Source organism: Trichosurus vulpecula, chromosome 2, assembly GCF_011100635.1.
Source record: "Trichosurus vulpecula isolate mTriVul1 chromosome 2, mTriVul1.pri, whole genome shotgun sequence".
Taxonomy (NCBI): domain Eukaryota; kingdom Metazoa; phylum Chordata; class Mammalia; order Diprotodontia; family Phalangeridae; genus Trichosurus; species Trichosurus vulpecula.
This window is the reverse complement of record NC_050574.1, coordinates 184078183-184097161: the sequence shown is the minus strand read 5'-3', so window position 1 is coordinate 184097161 and position 18979 is coordinate 184078183. Positions and strand designations below refer to the sequence as shown.

Here is an 18979-nt window from a genome sequence, read left to right as displayed (position 1 = left end):
GATGATGATGACAGCTAGCATTTCTATAGCACTTTAAAGTTTGTAAAGCACTTTGCAATGTTATCTCATTTTATCCTTACAACAACCCTGAAAGGTAGGTGCTATTATTACTCCATTTTACAGATCAGAGATAATAATGTTAACAATAATATAATACTTTAAAGTTTACAAAGCATTTTACATATATTATCTTACTTGATCCTAGAGGACAGTTTCTTTACACCAGTTGGCTACACCAATACACAGGTCTGGGCCAAAACAAAACACAAGGTCTCAAATCCTTTTGTAGACCCAAGCACCAATTATGACATCCACTACAGTGGTGAATGGTTTGGAAGATGCAGGCGAACTATAGGATTTGATTGCTGTACTTGAAGAACTTAAGAGTGCTTTTACGCTTAAACATGTGGTTGTGTCTTCTGTTTAGCTGATCAGTGATGGCAACGTGGTCTGTGCAGAAGCTCTGTGGGATCATGTGACCATGGATGATCAGGAGCTTGGCTTCAAAGCTGGAGATGTCATCCAAGTATTGGAGGCCTCTAATAAGGACTGGTGGTGGGGCAGGAATGAGGATAAGGAAGCCTGGTTTCCTGCTAGCTTTGTCCGGGTGAGTGTATACCATTTTCTATCTTTGAATGACAGAATTGGAATGACAGATTTCCAGAGTTGGGAGGGATCTTTCTCAAAGGCTATTTAGCCCACCTTTTACTTGAACAAGAATTCTTCTGCAACATATGCAACGAGTGCGTACCCAACCTTTGCTCAAAGATCGTCAGTGAGGGTGGACCAATCCACTTCCTTACAAGGCAGCCCTTTGCCCCTTTGTATAACCCCAATTGTTAGGGTAGGGAAGACTTCAAGTGTAGAGAGGCCTGCCTGTAGCAAGGCTCTTGTTGTGTGACATGAAGAGGGGCAGAATAGACATCTCTAGCCTTTTCTCCTTCCACCCTTTCCCAAGGGAGACTTTCATTCCTGCTAGGAGGGGAAGCAAGAAGTTGGGGCCAGAGGTCACTCTGTTTTCCTCAGAGAAAGAAGGTACTGGTTTAGAATTACATCTATGTGCTCCTTTAAATATTATTAGTCTAGGGGATGTGATCAGGTTCAAGATAACTTCTAATTATTTTGTCATTATTCAGGGCAAGAAGGACCCCAAGGCTGTGTCTAGGGCTTGACTCCTTTCCAATCAAATATCGGTTGCACAATGAACATGTAGTGAATAGCAAAGAAACCTATTTATCCAGATCATAGCAAGACAGAAATCAGAGAAGGTGTACATAGGAGAATATACACCAGACAGTACTGAGTGAAGGTGAATGTGAGGTAACTCAGCTCAACCAACAGAGTAAGTTCTAGATCTCACTCAAAGGGAAACTCCCTGGAGTCCCTAAGGCAGCAGTCTGGGAGAGGTGGGTGGAGACTGCCAGCTCCTCTCCTGTCTTTCCAGAGTCTTTTCCTTCAGCAACCTGAAGTGGTGTTGACCTCTTTCATCTTAGCTCTTGAAGCTGGAAGCCAGGCTTCTGCACTTGAATCAACTCAAAGCTCTAAGAGTCCTGAAGAGGACTGAAGAAGACTGTAGCTCCCCCGTTGTCTCCAACTCTACCCTGCTCTTCACGTTGGGCAGGGAATTCATCTCCACCAATAAGGATTGAGTCCCACACCAATGGGCTTTGGGACAGGGCTTACGTTTTGAAATATTTCCTTAAATTGAATCTAATTCTGCCCCCTTCATTGCTCCTATTTCTGCCCGCTTGGTACAACCAGAACAAACCTAATTCCCTCTTCCACTTGACTTCTTTGTTTGATCATTGCTTCTTTTTTCCCCTAGCAAAATTTAATTCTTAGTAATGGTGGAATTTTCTTCTTCTTGTTCTTATCCACTCCTGCAGGACCCATAGATCTAGGGCATGAAAATAAATTAAACTAGTAACATAGCACCTTGTACCAAGTAGGTCCTTAAAAAATGTTTTAAATGATTTGTGAGGTAACATGGCATAATAAATAGAGAGCTGGCCTCAGACCCTGAAGGACTGGGTGTCATTCAAGTCCCACTTCTGACACACCCTGGTTTTGTGACTGGGCAAGTCACTTGACCTCTGAGTGCTCTAGGCAAGTCTCTAAGACTATATAAATTGCAGAAGAACTAGCCAAACTACACTAGTAAAGGGAACCTCCTATATAATTGAAATCACAGGTCCCGCCCCTGTCCTCTATTCATTAAATGAATTGAAGTAACTAGGCTGAGTTTAAAATAAAACTGAGAGGAGAGTAAGCCCCATCAGAAAAAAATAAGAAGAGTGATGTGAAGGTGAAGTTCAGCAGGGACCCATCACAGGAAATGTTGGAGGAACTATCTCTTAGCTTCCTTGGTCACTGTTAGCGATCAAGAGCGGGTATATCTGTCTCTAGGAATTTGAGAAGCACTATAAAGATTAAAGGACATTTTGTCATATCTCACTGTTCCTAGGATTGGATACTTTATAATAATTTATTTATTTTTCATAATTTATAATCCATGAAATTCTTGGAATTAAATAACAATGACTATTAATTTTAAAAAATTGTAGGCAAGTTAAACCTGTAATTATAATAGAAAATAAGACATTTAATTCAACAAATACTTAGCAAATACATACTATGTGTAATAAGTTGCTAAGGATTGATATATGACATAGGTCTTGACCTCACACTACCCCTGTATTTCTCTGGGCAGCAAATGCACCTGATATTGATTATACTATCATGTAAAAACAAAGAGGACTGAAGAAAACCTTGCTGAGTATAATGCTTTCTGCCAATGTTCATAAGCCCTTTTCACTATGATAGAGGAATTAAAGTTAAATGGTTTAGTTTTGTAATATTCTTTTCCTCTAACCCAGCTATTCTGTTTTGATGGCAGTTACGAGTCAATCAGGAAGAAATCTCAGAGAATTCCAGCAGTACTCAAGGCGAAGGGCAAGATTCAGATGCTGGGAAGCACCGTCAGAAACACTCAGAAAATAAAGACCAGATGAGGACCAATGTTATACAAGAAATCATGAACACTGAACGAGTCTATATCAAGCATCTCAAAGACATCTGTGAGGTAGACTAGCAGGCCCCATTGACTCTTTCAGACTTAATTTTACATAAGGTGATTGGACCAAGTGTTGCCATAAGATTTCTTGTTTTGAGGGGTTCTCTCTTTTATGTTGGCTGTTGGAGTCATCCCTTTTTTAAAGTACATTATTCATCGATCTGTCTTAGAACTTGACTCCCAAAATTACTCATAGGGTCATAGGATCATGGCGTTTTAAAGCTAAAAGGAACCTTAGCTGTCCGCTAGTCTAACCCTTCATTTTACATGAGGATTTTAGAATCCCCAGAGATGAAGTGACTTGTTTGCCAGCTGAGATCAAGTTGGCCCATCTACAATCTGACTTATCCGCTGCATAGAATGCTACTCAGCTGGTATTTGACCTGCTGATGAGAAACAATTTTTCTTTATAAATGATTGGCACATGATCAGAGAGCTTACTTTAGTTATGGGTTTGAGAAGGGAAAATGTGGATTGCAGAGAAAAACAAGCCATCATAAAGTAATACAGTTACTGTGAATAAGTGGCCGAGTGAGGTCTGAAACCCAAGCCCTCTTGATTCCAAACCCAGGACTCATTCCACTTGAGTGAATGGGTTTCACAATGGTCAGTATTCTTTTTTAAAAACTAGCAAGTGATTTCTTAAAAATTGAATAGTTTAATTTCAAGTATTGAATGTTTGCTACCGTCCACTTTGATGCCATCCATTGATGAATCTATTCATTTCACTTATTGATGGGATTCTAAATCAATCGTTAGACCACCTCCAAGTAATTAGGTATGAACAAGAGAATCTTTATCTAGGAAGTAATACAACATAGTGATTTTTATTACAGCATTATATAATGAATTGTTCTTTAAAGCCCTGACCTATTTCCCTGTTTCATATAATCCACCCAGTTATCAATTTTTTCCACTAGTGGATTTTTCATTTTTTTATTAGGCTTTGGAAACCTGGTGCACTTCAAATTGAGTCTGTATAATCAAAATAGCTGGACCATATAATGAGCTCAAATCTGATCAATTCAGACACTTTAGCTATTGATGTGGACCACCACATTTGTTAGTCTTGCAGAGATAATTTGCCCATGAAAGACAGCTGAGATGATCAAGTTGGCCCCTCTACAGTCTGACTTACCTTGTCTGCTGCATAGAGTGATTCTTAGCTCATATTTTACCTGCTGATGAGAACAGTTTTTTTTTTATAAATGATTGGCACATGGTTATAGAAATTACTTTAATTATGAGTTTGGGAATGAAAACATAGATTTCAGAGGAAAAAGCAAGGCATCATAAAGTAACGCAATATATTCTTTTAGAGATAAATATTGAATACATGAGAAACAGTGTTGCATATAGCAGATTAAGAATTGAACTAAAAGCCAGGAAAACTTGGGTTCTAATACTGTCCCTGACAAATAAGGGCCAAGTGACACTTAGGCTCTTAGTGTTCCAGGTCTTATTCTTAAAGATACGTATTTGTGCTATAAAATAAATGATGTTGGTAAGTTATAAATTTAGTGATGGGGTTATTGGACAACATCTATTGGATACCCTTAGTCTTTTCTTTCTTTTTGGCTGTCATGATTAGTAGTACACAATTGAACTGGCTCTTCAGCAAGGGAGGATATCCTATATTCTGACAAATTTTCTAGTCTGGAATAGCATGAAAGCTAGAAGACTGGTGATCTGAACAATTCAGAGGAAGGTGACAATAGAAACTGTGAGCTCCCACCCTGGAAATCAAGCAAATTTAGGGGTTGGACCTGGAACTTTTCTGCTCCTCCTTAAATTATTTTCTTTACTTTTTTTTCATTTCTGTAGTTGTGAAAATTTTTAAGAGCTCTCTAATTGAGGACATGTTATTATCATAGTAAAAACCTAGAAAAGAGACCCTGGTTTTCCCCTGAGGCCTGAAGAGCTGGAATGTTCAAAAGGGTCACTTAAATGGACTCAAATGAATCAAAAATACATAATTTCCCCTCAGGGCTATATTCGGCAGTGTCGCAAACATACAGGAATGTTCACTGTTGCACAATTGGGTACCATTTTCGGAAACATTGAAGAGATTTACAAATTCCAAAGGAAGTTCTTGAAAGATCTTGAGAAGCAATACAATAAAGAAGAACCTCATCTGAGTGAAATAGGATCCTGTTTTCTTCAACATGTAAGTCACTATTTAGCTAATTAATATAAGATTAGTAGTAGTTTTCAAAAATTTGACTCTACCAAGGAAGAGAAGACTTTATTCATTTATGGAGATGGTTATATTTTCATGGAATGTAGCTGTAATTTTTTTTAAATACAATGATTAGTTTGTATAGGGTACAATTGCAAAAAGTACTTTTCGTAATGTAACGAAATACTCTGAGTTCATTAAAACTAACTAACTAAAAACTTTTCCACCTTGATGGATTCAGAGATCGTAGGGTTACATTTGGAATGAGATTTCTGTCAAAAATAATTATGGAGCGGTTATGTCTGGAAATTTTCTCTAAGAAGCATGTGGTAGGTCAATATTTAATCATAAATTACTACCTTTTGGCATTTGAGCCTCATTTCAGAAAGCATCAAAAAATCTTAGAGGTCTAGCTTGCCCATGATATACGGGTGTATGATTCTTCCTTAAACTTAAAGGATATTTTATCTCTGCATGAACTATAAAAATCAATTTCCTAAAGCTGTTTTTAACATACTTAAATAATTTGTTATCTGGATGATCCTTTTTTGGGGTGGAATGGGTGGACAATAATCTGGCCTCCTTAGCTAAAGAGTACTGTGATACTCTCTCCCCACCCCCATATGAAAGACTGTACCTTGACAATACTTGGTCATCCATTACTATTTGAATGTTTACTTGTGTGACCTTAGGTGAGGCTCTTAATCTTTCCAGACTTCAATTTGCTCAATTGAAATGAGGGAGGCTGAATTAGAATGGTGGTATCAAACTCAAATAGGAACAAATCTCTACCAGCGACATTATTGACTTAGAAAACCGCAAATTAACATTATCTATGTTGTATTGTATTTTTATTTATTTTGTTAAACATTTCACAATTACATTTTAATCTTGTTCTGGCTTTGGACCACTCTGAACTTAGACAGCCTTCAAGATACCATACCATAAATTATAAATATAAAATAATAGAAGAAGAATTATAAATATATAAATGTGGTATAAGACAATAAATACTTTAATTAAAGGGAAAGGAGTTCACTTCTGGCCAATCAGAAAGTTTTCACAGGGGTGGATCTTGTTGTCGTTCAGTCATTTCACTCCTGTCTGACTCTTTGTGACCTCATTTGGGATTTTCTTGGCAGAACTGAAGTGGTTTGCCATTCAGTATGGCCAGATAGGTGGAGAGGTTTTCCCAAGGTTCTACAGCTAGCAAATGAGATAGTTAGGTCTTTTGATGAAAGCTGGTAGAAGGTTTTTGTTTTTCAATAGAGAAGACTTCACCTAAATGTTTTGAGATGAGTCTTAAGAAGAACAGTTGGGATTTGAAGAGCTGGAGAGTCGGAGTGAGTTGAATAGTATAACTAGAGGCATACAGGTAAGAGAGAAGACATACTGTATATGACAAATCAGGAGACCGTGAATAGACTAGTTTGAGTGGAGCAAAGTTCACATAGGGGAGTAGTGGAAGGTAACACTGGAAAGTAGGTTGGGGCAAAACGAGGGAGACCTTCAAAGCAGATTAAGGAGTTTAGACTTTTATTTGGTAGATGAGTGAAAGTTGTGGATTATGGGGTGGTGATCTATTGATAGCAGTGTTTTAGGGAGATTTATCTGGTAATGGTGTACATGATAAATTGACATGGAGAGACATTTGAGGCAGAGTAAGCATTTAGGAGGCAATTCCAGGAGTCTACGCATGAAGTGATGAGGGCCGGAACTAGAATAATACCAGGGAAATAAATAGTAATAGATGTAAAAGATATTTGAAAGGAAGAATCATCAAGGTTTGACTGGTTGACTGACAGGGGTGAAGGAGATGAGGGAATCACAGATGACCCCAAGGTTTTAAGTCTAACTTATTAGAAGAACAATGGTACCATTGACAGAGATCAGGAAGTCAAGAAAAATAAATTTTTGAGGGAAAATGAAGTGTTTATCTTCAAACATTCTAAGTTTTATGCGTTGGCATTGCATTCAGATAGTAATATCCAATGCAGTTGTGGAGAGATGTCAGTATAGAAGATATGCGAGTTATAGGTACAAAGGTTTATGGCATCTTAGTGTTCAGAATTGAAAGGGACCAATCTACTAATTTTATAAATGATAAAACTGAGACTTGGAGAAGGAAACTGGCTCGCCCTCAGCTCACACAGGTAGTAAATAGAAGGACCATGTTTTGTTGTTGTTCGTTTGTTTCAATCGTGTTCAGCTCTTCATAACCTCATTTGGGGTTTTCTTGGCAAAGGTACTGGAGTAATTTGCCATTTCCTTATCTAGCCCATTTTACAGATGAGGATACTGAGGCCAGCAGGATTAAGTGACTCACCCAGGGTCACACAGCTAGTCAGTGTCTAAGGCTGGATTTGAACTCACAAAGATGAGCCTTCCTGTCTCCAAGTCTAGCACTTTATCCACTGTGCTGTCTGGCTTAAGCCCACCAAAATCATCAATATAGGCACCTCCTTCCTCAGCCATTCTGCTAAGTCCCCTAGCTTTGTAATCCAGTTCTACTTTTTTTTTCACAGCAAGAAGGCTTTTCCATTTATTCTGAATACTGTAACAACCATCCTGGGGCCTGCCTGGAGCTTTCTAACTTGATGAAGCAGGGCAAATACAGGCATTTCTTTGAAGCCTGCCGCCTGCTTCAGCAGATGATTGACATAGCCATCGATGGGTTTCTCCTTACTCCTGTTCAGAAGATTTGCAAATACCCTCTGCAGCTAGCCGAGTTACTGAAGTACACCACTCAAGAGCACAGGTGAGGAAACCTGGAAGACTGGAGAACTGTTTGAGGAATAGTCACTGATTGATCACTTATGGGAGGCCGTGAGGGGGCTGAGTGGATAGAGTATTGACCTGCCTTCAAATCCTGCCTCAGATATTGAGTTGCATGACTGGCCAAGTCACTTAGATCCAGATAGTACTTACTTTCCACCATTGTTATGAGGATCAAAAAAGCGCTCTGCAAGACTTAAAAATATTACATAAAAATTGGCTATTTTATTATTAATTATTTTAGGCATTTTTAGCTTTTGTTGGTTATCATTGTTGTGTCATTTTTCAGTTGTGTCTAACTCTTTGTGATCCCACTTGGGGTTTTCTTGGCAGAGATACTGGAGTAGTTTGCCATTTCCTTCTCCAGCTCATTTTATAGATGAAGAAAATGGTTGAGTGACTAGCCCAAGGTCACACAGATAATAAGTATCTGAGACTGGATTTGAACTTAGGAAGAGGAGTCTTCCTCACTCTAGGCCCATTACTCTTGTCCACTGCGCCAACTAGAGGACTTCTCTCCAAATCCAAGGCTAATGAAAACATCACCGCAATCCTGTTTGTACTTGAAAATCGCTATTATTTATAGGAAATGCATAGAACAAGAAGAAAAGAACTTAAATTGCAAGAAGCACTTCGGAGGTCCTTGTAGTGAGAGTTGTTAAACATGGTGAGGGCTAAGAAAGGAGAAGCCACAATCCCCATTCCAGAAGACATGAAAAAATAGAGCTGATCGATATTGTGGGGCTGCAATCTCCTTTATCTCCTGACCCCTGCTCCTTATGTCCTGTATCCTGATTATAGTAACACATTCCTAGGTTAATCCTTGAAGATTTTAAATTTTCTTTTATTGTTAATAAACAACATTCATAACAATATTAAAAAAATAAATAAACCAAGTATGGAGTAAATCTCCAAGTAAAACCCTGACATCTAAACCACTTACAGCTTTTTAAAAAAGATATTATTACCTATATTTTATCAAAACAAAAATAATACATTTGTTCTGTGTCCTTTCCTAATAATATGTCTTTGTATCTTTTAAAACAACTTCTACTGGCATGTTTTTCTTTTACATTGCTAACATTTACAGATTTCTCCTACTTTTTGTGAGGTCTCTTGAAACAAAGTAAAACAATTAAGTAAAATTAATTAATACAGTGACCTCATCTGATAGTACATGCAACATTTCACATCTGAGCACTCCCCCCTCTCTATTTTTAAAAAATGAAGAGAAATCTCTTTTCTTTCCCTCCTACCCCAACTCATTGGAAAAAAGAAAAAAGCAACAAAGTTCTTGTAACAAATATGCATAGTCAGTATCTTTATACTTATAAAGATCTGATCTTTTTTCTCTGAAAATATAATTATAGGCTGTCTATGGTTCTGGTTCTGCTGACCATATATTGCTTATAAGTCTCACATATTTCCTTATATTCTTCATTTTATGGTGCCATAATACTCCATTATAATAATATACTACAATTTGTTTGACCATTTCCCAATTGATACAGTTTTTACTCTTAAAAGTTAAGAATGACTTACTAGCTGTGTGACCTTGGGCAAGTCACTTAACCCCAATTGCGCTGCCTTCGCCCCTCAAAAAAAAGTTAAGGATGTTTTTGTATAGCTAGGTCCTTTTTTTTCTTAAAAAAGAAAAGAATCGTTCTGATACAAATGATCGTTTTACATTGTAATACTTTATATTTCCTCCCCACTCCATAATCAATTCAGCAGCCATGTCTGCTATATTCAGCACCCATAGTCCTATCCTCTCTCTCTTTCCCTTCCTTCCCTGCCCTATCCCATGAGAGGAGAACATTTTATTTTCTATCTTTAGGAAAGAGAATTGTATTCGTATTGCATTTCAGTCATTGCATTTAATGTGAGTTCAGCTGTGTTGTTTTCATCCACATTATTTTAGTCATTGTGGATGTTGTTCTCCTGATTCAGCTTTCTTTATATCAGTTCACCTAAGTCTTTCCAGGTTCCATTGTGCATATTCATTATTTCTTATGGGATAACAATATTTGACTACACTTACATATCAAAATTTGTTAAGCCATTTTGGAAGTAGTGGTGACCTCTTTTGTTTCCAGTGGTTTTTTTAGCCACAAAAATGCTGGCATTAATATTTTAATGTATATGAAACTTTCTATTTGTCCTTTACTTTCTTGGGTACATGCCCAATACTAGAATTGTTAGACCAAAGAGCATAATCATTTTTCTTTCCAAAAAAATTTTTCCCAAATGTTTGGACCAGTTCAGATTTCCACCAAGATGGTATCTTTTTTTTTTCTCCCATTCTAATGATATCTTTAGGATACAGTCCCAGCAAAAGGATCATTGAGCCAGAGGGTGTGAGTAGTTCTTATGACTCATTGTTTATTGTCAGATTATTCTGCAAAAGATTTGCGCCAGTCTGTAGTCCCCATAACTATCTAATAGAGAGACTATTTTCCAACAGCCCCACCAATCTTATCATGTTTTACTGTTCTTGTTTATAATGATCTTTTAATTGCAATAAACCTTACTTATCATAAATATTGAGATTTTATGAAGGTATAAATTATTTGTAGATAAGCAATTAAAGATATATGAAGTAGATACAGAGTCTAAGTTAGAGCATATCTTTCTGATGTTTGGATACCTCTGTCTAGCCACCTGAGTCTATCCTATTCCTAGTTCAAGATGATTATGGCTATCTTCCTGAAACGTCTCTAGCACTAGTCTGCTTTGATCCACAAAGTCTAGCCTTCCTGGTTGTCTGAGAGCTTTCTGGACTTTCTGATTCTCCACTTTTATTCCCACTCCAGGCTAAAGACTGAGCTTTCCTGGCTACTTAGAAAGTCCATATCTCCCGATGCTCAGTTTCTACTGAACTGAAAAAAATAAACCCACCCACACTTAAAAATTTTTTTTTCTGTTTCCGCCTCCACCTTGAGTCCTTGGAGTTTTCATTGTTCTTTTGGACTTAGAGTCTTTAGAGCCCTCATAGAAGAGCTAGTAACTAATAACAGTAAATCCTTTTCATGTCTATATAGAAACCACAGACATAATTACAAAAAGATGCCACACGAGTAGGAACCTGAAATGGAGGACAGTTCAATACATTGGGACATGAGTTTTACTTTGCCTCCAAGGACTAATGAAGGGTTAATTTTATTGAATAATACACATATTCTCCTCTGGTTCTCCTGGCAAGCCACAGCACACATTTATAAGATCATGGTATTTCAGTTAGAGGAAACCTCAGTTGCCATGATGTCCAACTGATGTGGCTAAACACAATTTTTGTTGGGAGAAGGGGTGTGGTCAAATATCTGTCTTTGGCCTCCCTATTCTTAAGCTTTGGCCAACAAACATAACTAGGCATTGACAGTGTATCCTTTATGGCTGCAGTAGGAAAAGTAGGAGGGAAGGGATTGTATCTATAGGTTGCTTAACCTCACAAAAAGCATAATAGCTCTGGTTCTGAGGGACTATCTCCAGCAAAGTAATCAAATTAACTACTGTCAGTACATGGCTTTGCCGGATACAAAAGAAGGGATTGACTCTTTTATCTTTTCTCTAACCATACTCCCCTTCTTGAAATTAGATTTGGGTTGAAGGAGAGCAGTAATTGAATAGGGCACAATGGACTCAGGTGAGAGTTGATGTGAAAATGGCTTAAAGAACATGAAATAAGGGAAGTAGTTTGCTTACATGTAACACGAGAAAGAGGGCAACCATTACTTTTAAAAAATTTCAATTTGATTGATTTTCAATGAATAAAAATCTTTTCTCCCACTCTCCTCTTCCCCCAATAGGACGGGGGTGGGGGGAGGAAAAAAGAAAGACAAAACCATTGTCACAAAGATTCAGAGTGAAACAGAACAAATTCCTCTATTGGCTCTGTCTAAAAATATACATCCCCGTGATTCATCATTGATCTTCTGAAATCGATACTGATCATTGAATTGGTCAATGTTCTTAAATCTTTCAAAGCTGTTTGATTTTAAAATGTTGCTGTCAGATAAATCGTTCACTTATTTTTTTTCCTTATGGAAAAAGAAAACAAGCCCATTGGAAAAAATAGCAAATTCTCAAATGAATAATAAATTTGAGGAGTTTATAAGGAAAGTTCCTGATTGGCCAAACTTTCATTGTTGAAACTTTTCCAGAATGGCAAAGTAGAAGGGAACTATAGAAAAGATGGTTAGAAGGACATAGTAAGTTGATAAGAGACATTCTGGGATATCTGCTGCCAGAAATGAACAATGGGATACTTAGTCCTCAAATGAGGGAGGGAGGGAAGAAGGAAGGAAAGCAAGAAGGCAAGCAGGCATTTTAAAATCTTGCCCCTGAATCACTTAGTTGGCTAAATTTTTAAACCCCATTTGGAAAGAAAAAGCGAAAAGTTTCTTCTCTTAGAAGGACCTCTATAGTCATCCATGACCAAATAACAGGGCAGGCAGTTTATCTGTCAGTATTATCAAAAAAGATTGAACTTTACTGTTTTTCTCATCTTAGAGGGGTTTGTGGATTAAACAAATGAAGATGGTAGGGAGACATGAATCCTCTGAGTTTTTTCTTTATTACTGTAGGAAAAAACCCTCCTTTTTGGTCATTATTATGGGTATTTTCTGGCTGCCATTTGTCTTTTTGTTTGTAATTTCCTACTTCTTTGGTCTTGGTCTCTAAGTTCTTCTGTAGTCTTTCCGATTTCACTCAAAAAACAGTTATCTTGACAGCAGTGCTTGCTTTGTGTGGGAAAAGGGCCTGGGATTTCCCTGGATCTGTACTGTTTATTGTGTTTGTAAATAGACAATAGAGTTGGCTATCTAGCTCCCCCTCCTCCCTTCTCCTCCAGTCTCCCAAGGGCTTCTAGTCCCTAGGAGGAGGCTAGGTATCTGTACAATCTGAAAATGTTGGAAAACCTTTAAAACAGCCTGTGTGCAGACCAGAATTCAGTTGCCCTTTCTTCCAGGACCTATGCTGCTTCACAAAGTGGTACAAATGGAAAATGATACTAACTTCGAAGTATACAAAATGCTTTTTCTTCACAGGCCTGTGAGATGGGTCGTACAAGTGTTGTTACCCTCCATATTGCAGATAAGAAAACTGAGGCTTAGGGAAGCTACCCAGATGGCAAATGTAAGAACCAGGACCGAAACTCATGATTCTTATGATTCTCATGATTCTCAGATTATTGCCCTTTTCAGTCCACCATGCTGCCAAGAGAAGTGGAAACTGGTTGGAGAAAAGCCAGTTAAGTTTCATTTGCCTTGACCAGAATGCACAAGAGACACTGCAAATTAAGGCTTCCAAATAGAGTCAAATGAACATTTGCATTTCTGTGCCAAGCTGCAGAAAGCAGTCTCATTCTTGTAGATCAGTTTATCAGTTACTTGCTGATGCTGAGTGTTGGGTTTTTTTACCCCAAAAGAATTGAAGATTTTGAAGGTACTTTGCATAATGGAACAGAATTGAAAGAACAAAAAACCAAAATAAAACAGATTTTCTTTCTTGAGGAGAAAAATGCATGCTTGTTGGGGAAAAGCTCATTGCTGGGTGGAATTCACTCTCATTCATGTGGCTTTCTGGCTAATGAATGAATACATTTTGTGGGTGAGGATTTGGAATTACAGTCCCTCAGTCAGCTCACTTAATGTCTGCAGACTATCGCCTATTCAGGACTGACCACAAGACAGAAAACAGTAACTGTTTACTTACCATTTGCTCCAAAGGCTTGCTGTGACTAAGCCTCAGTGACTTAGGTGATTATCTTAGCAGCTGTTGTTTTTTTCTTGGCATAATATTATGTTATTAAAATCAACCTCCTCTTTTTCAGTGATTACAACAATATAAAGGCAGCATATGAGACCATGAAGAATGTAGCATGCTTAATCAACGAGCGTAAACGCAAATTAGAGAGTATAGACAAGATAGCACGCTGGCAAGTGTCCATTGTGGGCTGGGAGGTAAGTGCTAACCCTGCCCCCACCACTTGCCCATGTCCCCTTCCTCTGTCTATTTTCCTGATGACGTACTTTATATTCTATGATTTATTCTTAATATATTGTGTTCTTATGATATAAATATTTTAATAGCCTTTTATTGAGCTGTAGGAGTCAGTTGCTTTATTTGCATTAACTTTGTCCCTCTGCTCATCTTAGTCATTGACTCAATGAAAACTACCATCTAACTGGGCAGACAGGACTTTGGAACTGCAGAGATGTTGCTTGAGGGAAGATCAGTCTGATACCCCCAGAATAGTTTTTAGATTAAACATGTTTTATCTGGCTTGGAAATTCTGAGGCTGAGATGGGCAGGAATGACTTCTTGATTGGCTTTTCATTCCTGTAATGGAAATGGACTTTCTCAGCATAGCTGACAGATATAAACTGATAGTTTAGTCTTTTGCCTAAAAGGAGGTTCTGTTAATGGCACCTCTCTCAGGCACTCAGGGTCGTAACATGGGTTTCATTCCTTCCTTCTCTTCCTCTTTCCCTAAATCAAATTAGTTTCCAGGTTACCTCCAGAGCATCACTAGCGTTCAGGTTCCACAGGCCATCACCCTATTTCAGCACCCTCATTGCCTCTCTCCTGCATTATGGCAATAGCTTCCAGGCTTCCATCCCTGTTCCCCTCCCCCCACTACTCCATCTTGCACATGTCTACCAGTTTCTTCCCATTACTTCAGCAGATATCTGATCTCATCAATGTGGGTACTTCCTCCATTGGTGTAGACTGAAACCCCTCTGTGCCTGGCCAGCTTCTGCAACTCCCAGCCATGTTCTCCTGTAATTCCCCTATAGGTGGTCTTCCCAACACATTAGGGCCTTTCTCTAGATCTTAGGACATTTTATGAATATCAGTGGAGAACACTCTCATTATATCACCAAACCATTTTCCCCCCAGTCATGCATTGCTCTAATAACATCTTTTATGTCCATTCTCCTATGTAGTTCTTTGTTTATAAATAGGCTATTGAGGCCTACCGCCTGCCTTTCCATTGTCCTTTGGATGACCGTCAACTTTAGCCCCTAGAAAACCCATGTTTTAGCCATAAAGCATCACCAGAAAAATATTGTTGTTTAAAAGATGGACTTTTTTGTCAAGGAGATGCTTGCCAGAATAGTCTTCCTAATGCACCCTTCCAACTATGCCATCTACCAAATAAAAAGTCCAAATTCCACTAGATTAGTAGTCAACATTTTTTACAGTCTAGCCCCAAATTATCTTTCCAGTCTCATGTCTTGCTACTCACTCTATTCCCCACCCAAAATAGATTTCTCACTGTTCCTTGAATATACCACATTTCTCCATATTTATTCATGTTGCCTGAAATGCCGTCACCATATAGTGCTCCACCTACTTGTCCTTTAAGCCCCTCTTGAAGTGATGCTGCCTTTTCCAAGAAGCTTTATCCATATTCTCCATCTTTAATGGTTGTGATCTCTTTCTCCTTTGTAACTCCTACAGCACTTTGTACTTCTTAGATTGTATTTTGCGCTATAGTTATTTGCATGCCTATGTTATGCTCCCTCTTGTATCGTAAACTCTTAGACAGCAAGAACCATGTTCCATCTATGGTATCCCTCATAACATCAAGAATAGTGTCTTATATATATGAGCAACACAGTGAATATTTATTGAATTGACAGAATAGTCTTCCTCATACACCCTGATGCATGGAAGGTTCAAATTGTTCAAATTTAGACTCATTGAATTGGAAGGGACTTTAGTGATTCTCCACATGATACCTCCTTCCCCCAATATCACCTTCTTTATGCAGATAAAGAATCTGAGAGAAGTTCAGAATCATAAAATCTCAGATTTGGATGTACCTCCAAGGTCATCCAATAACAACCACCACCACCATAAAAATCACATTTCTCACAGCACACTGGAAGGTTTACCAGTTCTATTGCATCAGGCCTATGAAGTAGGTGGTGCAGGTATTTTTATCCCAGTTTTACAGATGGTGTAGCTTGGGCTCAGAGAAGTTAGATGATTTGTCCAGTTTTGCATATTTAAGTGTTGCGGTTGGAGTTTAGATCTAATCTCTCTTCTGTAAATGTATTTCCATTGTACTATTATTCATCAAGTGACTCTATATCCAGCACATAAATGCTTTCTACAGCAGAGGTGTTAAACACACGTAGGCCAAATTGCAGCCCATAATACTCCCACATAAGGCCTGAATCAGATTAAAATGTAATTAGGAAATATTTAACAAAGTAAATAAAAATACAATAAAACATGGACTATATTAACATGTGGTTTTCAAATTTTATATATGATATGCAGGGGTCCTTACCTACAGTTTAGTGGCCTCTGTTTCTATTTGTGTTTGACATTACTGTTCTACAACATCCCCAACCAGACTTTTAACTTTAGATGAGGGGCCTCACTATCTCACAAATCAGCCCTTTTATTTCTTTTCTTTTATTTTTTAGGAAGTTAGGAATTCTTCCTTATGTTGAGCTGAAATATGTTTCCATTCATTGGTTTTAGTTGAAGTCAAATCAACAAATATTTATTAAGCATCTATTATATGCGAAGTACTATGCTGATGGCTGGGGAAAGTACTATAGTATACCTCTGACTCAGGACAGGCATAGTAGTTCAGGGTTGGGATTGAAGCAAAATGAGGCACCCCTAGACTATCTAACACAGGGGTGGGAAAACTGTGGCCTTGAGGCCACACGTGGCCCTCTAGGTCCTCAAGTACAGCCCTTTGACAGAATTTACTGTTTCCATCAAATGGCTGCACTTAAGGACCTAGAGAGCCACATGTGGCCTTGAGGTCACAGGTTCCTCACCCTGATCTAAAAAGGAAGTTAAATTGGCCATAGCATAGAAAGAATATTCAGCAAGAATACAGGGTTGATTCAATAAGCATAGCTTCCCTTCTTATGCATTTGCCGTTGGGGCATGTCAACAACCAGAAGAAAGCTCCTAAACTTCTCTATTGGCTTTTTGTACTCAGGCCACCAGGAAGCCACTTCAGTGGTTCAAGCCTTAGTCTCCTGGGCCAATTAAGCCTCAAGGATACTTGCAGTAACTTTGAAGGAACAATCAGCCTAGCCTATGGCAGGGCTTTAAGGAAAACTAACCCAGCTTACTTTTCTACCCTAGTAAATATTTCTTCTATCACAGTTGCAAAGACCAAAAAAACCCCATGATTGCCTGAGCCTTCAAGGTATTCACATTCTGCTAAGGGAAACAACATGTACACATATCAGCATTAATACAAAATAACTTGAGGAGAGAAAAGAGTTCTAGCAATGATGGTGGTAGGGGCTGAGGGGAGGACCAGGAAAGGCTTCACTAAGAAAGCAGCGCCTAAGCAGATCTCTGATAGAAGACGAGGATTCTGAGAGGAAGAGTTGAGGAGGAGTATGTAACAGGCATGAGGGACAGACGGTGCAGATAATGCAGTAGTCCACAGGAGGAGAATATTGAATTTGAGGAACAGCCAGCAGCCAGTTTTGCTGGAACTGTGTACAGTGTAAAATAAGGCTGTAAAGGTATGCTGCAACCACATTGCGGAAGATCTGAAATATCAGGCAGAGGAGTTTCTGTTCTATCCCACGGCTTCCCCAGTTTTCCTAATGAGATGATATTTGTAAAGCCTTTTGCATACCTTAAAGCACTATATAAACGCTAACTATCATCATCATCATCATCATCATCATCATCATTTCTTATTATTACGGGCAGCTAGGTGGCAGAGCTGGGTCTGGAGTCAGGAAGACCTGAATTCAAATCTGGTCTCAGATACTTACTAGCTGGGTGACCCTGGGCAAGTCACTTAACCTCTGTTTGCCTCGATTCCGTCATCCGTAACATGGGGATAATAATGGCACCCACATCCCAGGGTTGTTGTGAGGGTCGAATGAGATAATAATATGTAAAGGACTTAGCCCAATGCCTGGTGCATAGTACGCACACTATAAACGTTAGTAATTATTATTGTTGTAATTATCATTATTATTGTTCTCTCCCCAAATCACAGATGTCGTGCAAACAGAACTTTAAGAGGACATTTCCCAAACCCCTTACCTTTATAGGGAAGAAACCAAGATCCAAGAAGTTAAGTGACTTGCCCAATGTTAACTAGATAGGAAGTGACAGAGCCAGGCTTCAAACCCAGGTCCTTTGGCACCAGACACTTTGGCTCTTTCTGCTGCACCAGATCACCTCCCAAATAAATAGACATTACTAAAATTCAAAGAGATGCACCTTTTAATGTCAAGGCCCATTCGAAGCAACTGTAGGAAGTAAAAATTTCACAAAATTTACATTGAGTCAGAATGAAATCCAAACCTCTGAAACAACATTTTCCTCATTTGCTAAACTGTGCTAGAAGTTTGCGTATCTGGCAGTAAGTTCGTTGGACCATGGCATCTTAGGAAGACTGGAGGAGTTACATCCTATCCTGAGGGAGGGAGAATACATAGCACTGGTGAATCTTTTCATTTTGACACTGATTGATGTATTGTTAGCCCTTTACTTTTAGATTAATTGACAAACTTCTGTTATGGCCTTTAGTTCCTAAGACCGAGAGTTTTTTTTTTAATTTAATGGCCTTACTATTTACCTGGCTTAGAAAATCTGGGTTTTCTATTTTTTAATATTTATTGATATTTTTTGTTTTTACATTGCCTCAGTTTTTCTTTATAACCTTCCCTCTCTCCCCTCTCAAAGAGCCATCCCATAGAAAACCTAGGTTTTCTAAAACCATGGTGCTTAGGTTCACAATGAGCCTGCCAGGTGTAAGGGCACTCCTCTGTAATCCCTACTACTGAGGCTGGAGGACTTCTTGAAATCTGGAATTTTGCACTAAAGCCACTCAGGGATCTACACTAAGTCTGACAATGATATGATGAGCTCCAGGGAACAGAGCCACCAGACAACCTGAAGTGAGGAAGTGACTCTGGTCAGAAATGAAGCATTTCAAAATT

General features: G+C 38.5%; 1 protein-coding gene across 3 annotated transcripts in view; it reads left to right on the top strand.

Annotated features, from left to right (window-relative positions):
• Positions 1 to 18979, top strand: part of SPATA13 (spermatogenesis associated 13) — a 130491-nt gene that overhangs the window by 100683 nt on the left and 10829 nt on the right. For all 3 annotated transcript variants that reach the window (XM_036747123.1, XM_036747125.1, XM_036747124.1), the window contains 5 exons: positions 428 to 607; positions 2897 to 3082; positions 5061 to 5240; positions 7778 to 8010; positions 13858 to 13987. In XM_036747123.1, the coding sequence (XP_036603018.1) occupies positions 428 to 607; positions 2897 to 3082; positions 5061 to 5240; positions 7778 to 8010; positions 13858 to 13987 (909 nt within the window). The remainder of the gene's footprint in view (positions 1 to 427; positions 608 to 2896; positions 3083 to 5060; positions 5241 to 7777; positions 8011 to 13857; positions 13988 to 18979) is intronic.